This window comes from Monomorium pharaonis, chromosome 1 (assembly GCF_013373865.1).
Source record: "Monomorium pharaonis isolate MP-MQ-018 chromosome 1, ASM1337386v2, whole genome shotgun sequence".
Lineage (NCBI taxonomy): Eukaryota > Metazoa > Arthropoda > Insecta > Hymenoptera > Formicidae > Monomorium > Monomorium pharaonis.
In genome coordinates, this window is record NC_050467.1 from 27,413,744 (window position 1) to 27,426,642 (window position 12,899).

General features: G+C 40.5%; 2 protein-coding genes across 2 annotated transcripts; both read right to left on the bottom strand.

Moving 5' to 3' along the window:
- Positions 1 to 888: 888 nt before the first annotated feature.
- Positions 889 to 3,345, bottom strand: LOC118648573 (procyclic form-specific polypeptide B1-alpha-like). Its single transcript, XM_036294912.1, has 2 exons — positions 2,042 to 3,345; positions 889 to 1,959 (listed from the first exon to the last, which is right to left on the bottom strand). The coding sequence occupies exon 2, from the start codon at positions 1,900 to 1,902 to the stop codon at positions 1,621 to 1,623; it is 282 nt and encodes a 93-aa protein (XP_036150805.1). The 5' UTR covers positions 1,903 to 1,959; positions 2,042 to 3,345; the 3' UTR covers positions 889 to 1,620.
- Positions 3,346 to 5,412: 2,067 nt separating this feature from the next.
- Positions 5,413 to 11,007, bottom strand: LOC105830180 (serine/arginine repetitive matrix protein 1-like). The gene is made up of 2 exons (XM_028189613.2): positions 10,857 to 11,007; positions 5,413 to 7,031 (listed from the first exon to the last, which is right to left on the bottom strand). The coding sequence occupies exons 1-2, from the start codon at positions 11,005 to 11,007 to the stop codon at positions 5,413 to 5,415; spliced, it is 1,770 nt and encodes a 589-aa protein (XP_028045414.2).
- Positions 11,008 to 12,899: the final 1,892 nt, after the last annotated feature.

Here is a 12,899-nt window from a genome sequence, read left to right on the forward strand (position 1 = left end):
AGACGTCTCGTTGCAGACTTTTTGTCGTTGGGACGCCGAGCCGTTCGTTCTCATGCATCCCTACCACTCGGTGCACCCCGATTGGCTTGTTGTTGTCAGGCTGTAGTCTGTCGCCAATCGGTGAGCATCGAATGGTATCTCACTCATACTCACTTCTTTTCTCGCTCTGATGCTATGGCACCGCATGCGCAATGCGTCAGAATTCCATAGCGCCGAGCGAGTAACATCGCAATGCTATTGGTCGCACTGGTCCGTGCATACGGACTGCCTTAGAGGCTTAATGTCCCAAAATGAATAATTATTGTTTAAATTAACTGTATTGCCTAATTTGGCATTAAACAAAATAAAATAGTCACGAAACGTGCGCTCGCGCTAAGCGATATGCGCTCTGAATAAAATTACGGACCAGCGTTACCTATGGTGTGAACGCGCTTAAAGCGTTACTCAAAAATTAATGACTAACATCAATTAACGCAGGCTAATGCGTTGATTACATAAAATGTTCCGGTTCGTCTGTCGTAGCGTCGTAAACCTGCCAGAGAACGGTCGCGATTCCCTCTTGTCGTTCCGATATGGTTATCGTTATTAAAACGTGGTATACGATAATTTAATATTCCACCAATGAATATTAAAATAAAGGGTTATCTGGGGAATCTTGAGCGTTATCTCGCGATTTATGCGTCTCGCATACATGCTGATTGTGTCGCGCAAGTACGACCATGGACAACCTAACCTCGAACTGTCAGATTCCGGCTGCCTGGTCCTCATGAGTTTTATGCCGCTCGCGGTCCTCGGCTATCTCTGTCTTTGTTTAAGAAGAGCACAGAAACTTACTTACGACGTTTTACGGAATGTGATAAATAAAATATTGAATATAAATGCAAGATAACATGCAATGGATATAATTTATTCCGGCTGTGCCGTTTAACATGTTAATATATATCATATAAAATTTTAATGCACGCACACATGCCACACACTCCTTTCCATACACGCACGCTCGCACGGCTCGGCGCATACGACCGGAATGCGATAATCGGGCTATACTGTGTTTATTTAACATGCACATAAAGAAATAAATGTCATTACGACGGAATATAAAATATAATATGCGCTCTGTCGCGCTCGCGACATGCCGCTCGCTATCGCGACATACAGTTTAACAAATATATGAATTACAATAATTACAATGACCAAAATAAAACATAAATGAATTTAACATCATGTGAGAAATATGCGGTTCTCTTGCCGCTATAATAATAAACATTATCACAATTACTAAGTGACTTTAACTCTAGTAAGGAATACAAACTATAGAATGTAATATAATAATATATAGACAAATCTAACGTTATTTATAACGTATGCGGTATTTGCCGCTGCACAAACAATAGAGAATATAGAGAATATTTATGAATATACTTGAATATCAAATGTAATGAAAACTATATATATATACTATAACACGCGGTCTCGCCGCTGCGAGTATTTACACTACTCTAACTTAATAATTAATATGCTTAACCTAACGCACGCTTTACACTATGTATCTATATATGCTTAACAACTAATATCACACGGATAACTGTTTCACGCGCACTGAGTTTCGCGTTATGAGAGTCACAGCGTGACGTAACGTCCTGCCGGGGGAACGGTGGTTTCTCCCTCGTCCCCTCCGTTGAGTCGGGCTGCCGGCTGACTCGGCGGGACCGGTGACTCATCGTCGCTCGGCTCGTCCGCCGGTGCCTGGCTTGCCATCGGCGTTAGTTCGCCCGAATCGGGCGTCGGAGTCGGCGTCGGCGTCGGTGATGTCCTCGGCGTTGGTCTCGGCGTCGGCGTCGGTGAAGTCCTCGGCGTCGGCGTTGACTTTGTCATCGGCATCGTTTTCAGCGTCTCGTCCATCCTTGCAACGCTAACTCGGATGTCTCGGATCGTAGCAGCGTCGGCTTCTGCTGGCGGCTGCAAGGTTAGGTTAGGTTAGGTTGTGACCGTACGAAATATAATAATTAAAGAAAGCTTGGGAAATCTTGTAATTTCTTACAAAAACGTTATAACGGTCGCCAGGTCGGTGTACTCTCCCGCCGCCAGGATGTGGTCTCGCCCTTGAGCGTAGATGATATTTTCCTCAAGACTCTGATTTCGGTTGTGGACGTCTCGCCGCTCTCGAAGATGTCCTCTGTGTTTACGCTGGGGATGTCCCGGGATGACGCAACAGGTCGCTTTGACTGCTGTTGCCACGCGGTATGAGAAGATGGCCGTTTCCGAATGGACTCGCCCATGCGTGGGTATAGGAAGAATGATAACACAGCACATACACAATTACTCTGCTTTATTGCGAATTAACGCATTTCACAAGCTCACACACACTCGCGTGCACGATCGGCAGACGCGTATTACGCGTGCGGCTGTAATCACTTATGCGCGGGTCGAAGCTTCTCGCATGGCAACGCCCGGCGTGTGATGTAATGCGATGTATTTAACGCGCACGTTCGCACTACGCGGAAATGCCTGCTCAGAGTGTAACCGGAATGGTATCGCACGTATTTAATTCACGCACTTCCGATTCTGACTCTAATTAATTAACGAGATTCGATTACGCGCGAAACGCGTTCTCGCACCACGTCCGCTCTCGTCGAAATCTCGTGGCAGACTTTTTTTGGTCGTTACAACACGATCGCTGCATGCTCTCATGCATCCCCCACTCGGCGCCTTCCGATTGGCGCTTTCAGTTATATCTGATGTCTCTGGCCAATCGGGAAGCGTCGAGCGGTTATCTCTTTCACACTATCGCTCGCGCTCTCTCGGTATTTCCGGATCGCCTGCGCGTTCCGGAAATCCTAGTAACGATAGTAAGGAGGATTTCCAGCATCGATTCCGGTGCGTTCGCTTTTCATCTCATGCGTCAGCCAATGAGATGACGTTAATGCGCTATTTGCGCTAATTAATTAATTAATCGAATTTAAGTAATTAAAGCGTTGTTACGCTCACCAAATGATTACGCTTACATGTATAGCGTGCAAGAAAATGCAATTTTTATGAATTTAATGAAATTATGCCGGAATCGTTGCTATTGTTTATAACGCATTTTTATGATAATAATTAAATTAGAAAACAATAAAATAAATACATTATACGCGAATCTATCGCTTCTGGTCGAGACTGGCACTTGAATCACTCGGAGATATGCTCGTAAATCGTGTACGTGATATTCGCGTACTCGGGCGTTGTCTGTTCGACGGAAAGTGTAATTAATACTGAATAAATCGTCGTCGCCCATTGTATATGTATGACAAAAGTAATTGTACCCGGAATTGACATGCTAACATGCTGGCGCTCGTTTATACGATACCGTTGCTGTTGGTCCATTGCGCGACCATGGGGAACATAACCCCTATCTGTCAAAAGGTGTATGACGGGTTGCCTCTCCGTAAGGCGCTCGGCGTTCGCTCGGCTGGCTTACGCGGCTCGGCGAGTGACTCGACCTTTGATTATTAATAAAATGAAAGTTTTATCGGCGAATAATCAATCTTATTGGTGGAATAATGCGTGAGTCATATTATTATATAAAATAAACATTTATTATGCTACGCGTCACATTTCCACGCTACTGTAGCTATATTAATACTATCAACGCTTTTCGCGTGCAACACACATATATATATGAATAGTTTAATGGCTCTATCGGCTCTTAAGGGGATCCGGGAGTGACCGAGTTACCGACATTTTTTTGGGAACTTGGCTTTTCGAATTGGAATTACAGAATGCAAAATCCTTTTACAGGATTAAAGTACGGACAAAAATGAAGGGGGCGACGTACGATTTGTTTAGATAAATAAAAAAAAATTGTTATTTAGTAGTCACCTAACAACAATATTTGCTTTAGACAAAAAATCTACAGTTTATATATATAAATTAGTCACGTCGCCCCCTAGAAAAAACTCTCAGGAATAATATCGTGCAATTAGAATTAAGATTAGAAGTCTAGAAAAAAAGATTCGCATTCCGCAAATTGGAAAATGCAAATACAGACGCTGAGGCACGCTAAGAGTAATACAACGTGAAATAGTAGGTGGCTAAATTTGTGAGAGATGGCGCTGCAATTTGTCAGATAAAACAGATCCCGTTCGTCCCTTTCCTGCATGCACGTAGATACATGTAGGTAACTTTTCCACACACACACACACACACACACACTCTCTCTCTCTCTCTCTCCTCTCTCTTTCCGTCTGATTTAAAATTCTAAAATAAATAATATATCCTTTTTTTTTTCTTTCATTTAAGTCCGATTGTTCCAACTTTTTGATAAATTTATCTTTATTTCATTTCTATATAATAGACAAACAAAAAAAAACAACAAGTAGAACAACCGACTTTTATTCATACATTCTTACTCTCATTTATCACTGTTCGCGGTTTTTTTTCTTTTTGCTTTATTCTTTATTTTATTTTATTCGCTCATTCATATTATTTTTAAATTTTTTTTCTTTGTCTCTTTCTCACAAATCCTTATATCATTCCCTTTATCTTCCTTTTACTTATTCGTTCTAATTCTTATCTATCACTGCTCGCTTTCTTTCGTTTAGTCATTCGCTCTATCTTTCATTTTATCTCGCTTATTTGTCTGCATCTTTCGTTCTCTCTATTTCCCTCACTTTGTATCCTTATATCATTTTCTTTGTCTATCTTTCTCTCGCTTATTCATTCGCCCTCGCTCTATCGTCTTATACACGGTTTCTATTTCTTTTGCTCATTCATTCGATCCATTTTTTTAATTTTATTTCACTCATTTACTCTCTTTTTTCTCTATCACTTGCATTGTCTGCATTTCTTTTGTTTATTCACTCACATCTTTCTTTTGCTTACTCAGTCATCGCTCTATCTTTCTGTTTCAATGATTCACTCACTCACTCACACACACACACACACACACTCTCTCTCTCTCTCTCTCTCCTCCCCCTCTTTCTCTTACGTACAAACACATACACACAGAAAGAAAGAAGGTATTTTATCATTTTTGTATTCTATATTTTTACATTTATATGAATGTTTTATTCTGTATTTATACATTTATATATATTGATTACATGGCCATCTTTCTCTCATGCCTGCAGAGGTCTGCAAAAATGAAGGATATGTAGACGTAGACGGCATAGCATACTGCGTCGGCGGAACAGGTGCTAGCTGCGCCTTTTTTCTCTCAGCGTTTTCCATTCTTTTTCTTTCTTTTTGAATTTCTTTCCTGACTGCATAGTTCAGCTGCTGAAATTTTAAAATACAAAATTAGCACATGTATTTTATGTATGTATGCGTATGAGTGCATACGCATGCGAGCAAATCAAAATCTATTTAGGTGAGGTATTATTGCTGCATGATGATTCATATAAACACTAATCTAATGCTGCAGCAACCGCGTCAGAAATACTTCACCGCTCTAAGAGAAAGAATAAATATAGTTATAGCTGGGGGTGCCCATTGTGCTGTTGGTGCTGTCGCTGGGGATGCTCTTCGTGCCGCCGCCGGGGGTTCTTTTCTTGATTGCGACCATGCCGTCGCCGAATGCGCACCACGTTCTCTAGCATGTCGTCCAGCTGCTCGCGGCGGCGGCGACGGCGATCGCGACCACGCCATCGCCGTACGCGCACCACGTTCTCTAGCATGTCGTCCAGCTGCTCGCGGCGGCGACGGTGATGGCGACGGCGCGGTCGCGATCGCCGTACGCACATCACGTTCTCTTGCACGATGTCCAGGTGTTCGCGGTGGCGGCGACGGCAATCGCGACCACGCCATCGCCGTACGCGCACCACGTTCTCTAGCATGTCGTCCAGCTGCTCGCGGCGGCGACGGTGATGGCGACGGCGCGGTCGCGATCGCCGTACGCACATCACGTTCTCTTGCACGATGTCCAGGTGTACGCGGTGGCGGCGACGGCGATCGCGACCACGCCATCGCCGTACGCGCACCACGTTCTCTAGCATGTCGTCCAGCTGCTCGCGGCGGCGACGGTGATGGCGACGGCGCGGTCGCGATCGCCGTACGCACATCACGTTCTCTTGCACGATGTCCAGGTGTACGCGGTGGCGGCGACGGCGATCGCGACCACGCCATCGCCGTACGCGCACCACGTTCTCTTGCACGATATCCAAGTGCTCGCGGTGGCGGCGACGGCGATCGCGACCACGCCATCGCCGTACGCGCACCACGTTCTCTTGCACGATATCCAAGTGCTCGCGGTGGCGGCGACGGCGCGGTCGCGATCGCCGAACACGCACCACATTCTCTTACACAATGTCCAGGTGCTCGCGGTGGCGGCGACGGCGATCGCGACCGCGCCGTCGCCGTACGCGCACCACGTTCTCTTGCACGTTGTCCATCTGCTCGCGACGTCGACGACGGCGCGGTCGCGATCGCCGAACACGCACCACATTCTCTTACACAATGTCCAGGTGCTCGCGGTGGCGGCGGCGGCGACGGCGATCGCGACCGCGCCGTCGCCGTACGCGCACCACGTTCTCTTGTACGTTGTCCATCTGCTCGCGACGTCGACGACGGCGCGGTCGCGATCGCCGAACACGCACCATGTTTTCTTGCACGTTGTCCAGGTGCTCGCGGTGGCGGCGACGGCGATCGCGACCGCGCCGTCGCCGTACGCGCACCACGTTCTTTTGCACGTTGTCCATCTACTCGCGACGTCGACGACGGCGCGGTCGCGATCGCCGAACACGCACCACATTCTTTTACACATTGTCTAACTGCTCGCTGCGGCGACGGCGACGGCGATCGCGATCGCGCCATCGCCAAACGCGCACCACGTTCTCTTGCACGTTGTTCATCTGTTTGAGACGGCGGGGACGGCGTAATCGCGATTACCGACGCCGAACGCGCATCACGTTGTACTGCTCGCGGCGACGACGACGGTGATCGCGATTGCGTCGTCATCGCACGTTGTTCTTGTGGTGGCGTCATCGAAGTCGCTGTCGTCTTTGATAGTACTTCGCTCTTCGCGCCTTTGCTCTTCGCGCCTTCGCTTTTCGCTGTAATATAAAAGTTCGAAAATATAAATAAATAAATACATGTATATATTTGTATGTGTGTATATGCACATAAAATATGTATATATACAATATATAATATTTATATAATAATAAAAGTATAAACCTACTTTTTCTTCCTCGTGGCATCTTGCCGCTTTCTTCGCTCCTGCTGAACTGGCACTGGCACTGGCGAAGACGTGATGCGAGGTCTAGCGAAGTAAACAAATGAACATTGCGTAACGGAAAGTCTCGATGAGGCGTGTTTGTTTCGAGATTTGGCGCACTTTTCAGAAATCGCTGTCTATAGACAGTTTAGAGAGTATCTGACTGTAAACGTGAAATAACGTGTTACGCTTAGTTTTGTGAGTTTAGCAGTTTTTCGTGTAGTTTCAAATACATTTTATTTTGATTTTATTACTGTGTATATTATGGGTGTACATAGTGGAAAGAAACTAAATCTGACTTCTGTCAGGCTCTCCAGGAAAAGTGGGTTTGTACAAAGGTTTGTATATTTTATGCAATACATATAATTAAAGTAATTAAAATAATTAAGACATATAAATATACAGATAGTAGAAGTGACCACCCGCTAATTACAGAGTATTATTTTTTGTCAAAAATTGTTTTGAAAAGTCTTCTATCATCTTTTTCTATAACATATAATTGTAGGTACAGTAAAATTTATCAAATCAGCGTCGACCTTTAGCAGGGGCGTTACTGCGCTTTTTTCCGAGGCTTCGTCGTTAGTCAATATAGGGGCAGGGGGGAAAGGGGGATTCCTTATTTGTCAATGTAAGATTTTTATTTGCAATAAAACGCTTTATAAATTTTTTTTTTAAAGTGTTAACTTTTTCTTACAGATCTAAGATTGTAGAAAATTAATTTATAAATAGTATTTTATTAATGCAGGAAGGTACAATTATAAAAAATTAACAAAAAATATAAAAAATGATTATTTACTTTATTAAAAGTGGTAAACGTTACCTTTCGCGAATTATATTTTTCTATAAATTTATTAATACATCAATATCTAAATTGTCTATTATGTTTTGATGTGTTAAAATAAAATATTTATTTTCTAATAATTAAAAAAAAATTTTTTTTATTAAAAGAAAAATTTTATTTATTTCGAGATTTCGAGGTCTGGAATTTTATGCCTATAGATTTTAGTGAGCTTTTAAATTGAGCTACCAGCTCAATTTAAAAGCTTCTGACGCCCCTGATTTTTAGCCGGGAGTAAGTGTGAATCGCACGCATGTAATACGTGTAAGCGTTCCACCGTAACACTTATTGTGAATTTATTTTATTGATTTTCTAAATGCATATTTTTCCTTTTTTAATTTTTTTAACAATTAGGTATAAAATAATATTTTTATAACTTTCTTTGTCATTTTTTAATAATTATTTATAATTTATTAGTAAATCCAAATGTAAAAATGTCTAATATAATAATCTCACGTAATAATTTAATATATTTTATAATTTTTTTTATTACACATCAATTTTGAAAATAAATTTTCAAGGCAGAGAATAAAAAAAACCACCAGTGTTGTGGCAGACCATTTTCAGATGCGCGACTCACAGATGTATTCCCATGTAAAGATCAGCGTTGATTCGATTTACTTTACAGACTAATTACAATATATTAAAAAATGGTTCAGGAATTTTCAATTTAATGTTTGACAAAAAATAGTAATTTGTATTTAGTGAACAATCTAAAAAAGTATGCTCTTTATAAGTATTTACTTATTATTTTGATTTATAAATAAATTTTATATATTTTCTCAAGAATCGTGTGATTTGACGATTTTATACTTGACGTCACATCTGTGATCCGATTTCAAGCTTACGCATACATCGCACACTCCGTTTATCCGTGATAGTCCAGTCAAATTAGACTTTGAAAATGAACTAATTGTAACTTTCTCTCCAAAATGTTCAGAAGGTAATTAGTAATAAAATATGTGTGTTTGAGACTCGCAGGCGAGTTTATAATAAACAAATAGTTTCGTGCAAAAACTAATAAAAAAATTGGGCTAAAATTTTACACGCTCTTTCATCATCGCCAAAGGCATATCGTACCACATTTTTAAAGCCATATCTTCAAATTTTAATGAATAACAAATAAGTGAAGAAAAGGCCTGTTTTTGAGGTTTTACTTTTTTTGTACATCTTTTCAAAACCTACATTTTTTTATTTAAAACTTTTTTTGTAAAATGTTTACATTTTATAAAATGTTTTGTAAAATGTTTCGTTGCACATACAAAAACCTTTTTTCGCATCTTTATACCTTTTTTTTACAACTTTCCGAAACTAGTTGCGAATGTCAAACACACATTTTATTTCTAATCACCTTCCGAGTATTTTGTTGAAGAGAAAGTGCCACTTACAATTAGTTCAAATTTTGCCCTTTTTTTTAGCTAATTTGACTGGAGCGCACTCGGCTACGTTCGCAGCCGGTTCGTCTCTTTCTCCTCTGTCCCTTTTCATTTTGACTCCGTGGCGATCGCGGCGTCTAATTAATGCTTTTTACGGAGTTTAGCGCGGTGGCTGTCACGACTATTACGATCGGCGCATAATTATAACAATAAATATATATCAATTAATAGAAAATTAATTGTATAATATGACAAATAAAGATTTATTATAAAAGACTTGAATATTTTTTACAAACTATAGATTTAAGATTTTTATTTAATTTTTATTTAATTTTTAGTTAATTTTTATTTAAAATTAAAAAATTTGATGCAATAAAAAATTGGATCTTAAAGATTTTTGGTTTATTGAGAAAATATAGATTTTAATTCTCAACTAAAGATACAGATTAGAGAATTATAATGCTTGAATGATATTTTTCAATTAAACATTACCATTTTAATTTTTATTGAATATTAATATTACATTTTATACTCGTGTTATATGCTGCAGAACAATTTTCACGTTTTATTGCATTTAATTTGAAATGTTAACTTTAGATATTTTTGAAACACATAAACTAATCGACAAGAAAGGGCTACTGAGAGAAAATAGCGCAGATAATAATACGCGAATTATCATCAATTTATTTGGTTATTTTATAGAAGGCAGATCATATAATTACACGAACGACTGTTTTTGAGTCCTCCTCAGTGCAATAAGCATCTCGAAGTGAGTCAGTGAGTGATTATTCGGAAATGTATTTTTTCTTTCATAATTCTTTCTTATACATAAATAAATTTTTAAAACTTTGGAAAAAAGTTAACAAGTTAAAGTTTATGTGTTTCAAAAATATCTAGTTAAAATTAAGAATTAAAATTCAAGATTAAAAGTTAAAAATGTTATCTGAAAAATAAAGAAACAAATACGTTGTTTTAAATAATTATTTTTCTATTACATGCAATAAAACGTAAACATTGTTCTGCAGCATACAACATAAATATAAAATGTGACAAATATCCAATAAAAATTAATATGTTAATGTTTAATTTAAAAAATTCATTTAAGTATTAAGATTTTTTAATCTGTATCTTTAGTTGAGAATTAAAATCTATATTTTCTCAATCAACCAAAAATCTTTAACATCAAATTTTTTATTTTATTTTTATTTTTAATTAAAAATTAACATCTTAAGTTTATAGTTTGTAAAAAAATATTCAAGCCTTTGTTGTGGCCCTTCTTTAATAAAGGGTCACAGGGATTAGGGATCGTCTGCCGATGCTCCTCGGGTCAGGTCTTCGAGAGAATATAGCCAGTTGTGATATCAGGATATATATGTATATTCTTACTTAGTACACTTGATAACACTTATGATAAACCGTAACAAATATTAACGAGTCGGCGACATACGTGAGTCGCTGTATACGGTGTGACAAAGCCCGCTCGTTGTCTGTCGCACGGTGTATATATACACCGTTTTTAGGCGTATGACCAGGGAAGGTACTTCCGCGGTCATAGGCCTTTGGACAGGATACTCGCTTAGCCAGCAATTGCTGGCCATGCGGATTCCACCCCAAAATCAGATGATTTTGGGTGTTGAGTCTTAGGCAACCGGGTACGTTTCCCGGTGCGACGCCCGGTATGTAGGCCGGGCGATGGCCGCGCGCGAGGTGTCATGCGACACCGTCTATCGCTTGCGACATGTGAGTGTGATGCACTCACAACATCCCTCCCCCTTATTAGGAAGACAACGAGGGGGCTGAGTTATCGGTCACGGATTAAAATTTCGCTATGATTGTTATTATAACTATACGCAATAAAGTATGGTACAAATTTTTCTATAAGCGTGGTTATTTTTAAAACGCAGGTTTTGTAGTACCTACATTGGTAGCCTTAGTTAGCGGGGTTGCTGGGTCGGCAGTTTTGGAACGTCTCGTAGCTGATATTCAGGTCTTCTAGGAATACTGCAAGGCACCGTAGGCAGTCCCTTGCCGGTCGGACGTCCATAAGGATGGTGTCACATAGGAAACACTGGGTGATGGTTTCCCATGTCTCGTCTGTCGCCAGCTGTGTGCGTTGTATTGTATGTGTGCATCGCGTACGGGATCCATTCGTCCCAGTCGGTTTGGTCCTGATTTATATAATGTCGCAAGTATTCGGCTAGAGTCCGATGTGATCTTTCAAGAGTTCCATTGCTCTCTGGGTGGTAGGCGGTAGTTTGAATTTTATTTATTTTCAATAGTTTGCACGTATTTTTGAATATCTCGCTCGTGAAATTCGTGCCTTGATCCGTTAGTACGTAATCTGGCGTTCCGTATTCCAGTACAATTTTCGTGACAAATTCTTTGCTCACGGTATTTGCTTCCTGGTTCGGGATAGGTATCGCCTTACTAAATTTCGTAAGATGATCTTGAAAAGTGAGTAGGTACCGATTGTCGTTTTTTGTTATTGTAAGTGGTCCTACGATGTCGAGCGCACATTTCTCGAAAGGTCGGCTTGGCGTATCTGTGACGATAAGAGGCGCCTTTATTCTTCGAGAGAGTTTATTCTTTTGGCATAATTCGCATTTTTTTTTACGTACCGCTCTACATCGACCGTTAATCCAGGCCAATTATGTTTGAGTCGTATTCTTTTTATTGTTCTTTCGATGCCTTGATGTCCTCCTGTAGGTGCATCATGATATTCGTACAGAATTTGTTTTTTTTGTTCTTCTGTATATGCTGGTTCGCATTTGTTATCCTCTTCTTTCTCATCTTCATTGGATGTATTTTTGTGTTCGCCGTCTTCGTTTAGCGCGAGGACTTTATCAGTTGCTTCTGTAACGTGAGCTTCCCGTTTCACGTTACGACTCAGCGCGTCGGCGTTCGCGTTCGCGCGACCGGCCTTATGAATGATTTCATAATCGTACTCTTCCAGTTTCAATCTCCATCGAATCAGTCTTGATCCGGGGTCGTTTACATTAAACAATCATATAAGGGGTTTATGATCGGTTACGATCTTAAACTTGGTCCCATACACATATGGTCGGAAATGCTTTACAGCCCACACTATTGCGAGTAATTCTTTCTCGGTGGTACTGTAATTCTGCTCTGCGCGATTTAATATTCTGCTCGCGTAAGCAATGGGACGATCGTTGCCTATCGGTCCCTGTGACAATACCGCTCCGATTGCATAATCGGATGCGTCTGTGGTCACATTAAATTCTTTTGTAAAATCTGGATATTGGAGCACTGGTGCCGTCGTTAATTTTTCTTTTAACGTATTAAAGGCTATTTGTTGTTCGGCGGCCCACGCGAATTTTTCTGTTTTCTTAGTTAGTTTGGTTAACGGTTTTGCGATTTTGGAAAATTCTTTAATAAATTTTCTATAATATCCGGCGAGGCCTATAAAGGACTGAACATCCTTAACCTTTTTTGGTTCCGGAAAATCTCTTATTGCTTGCAGCTTTGTTGG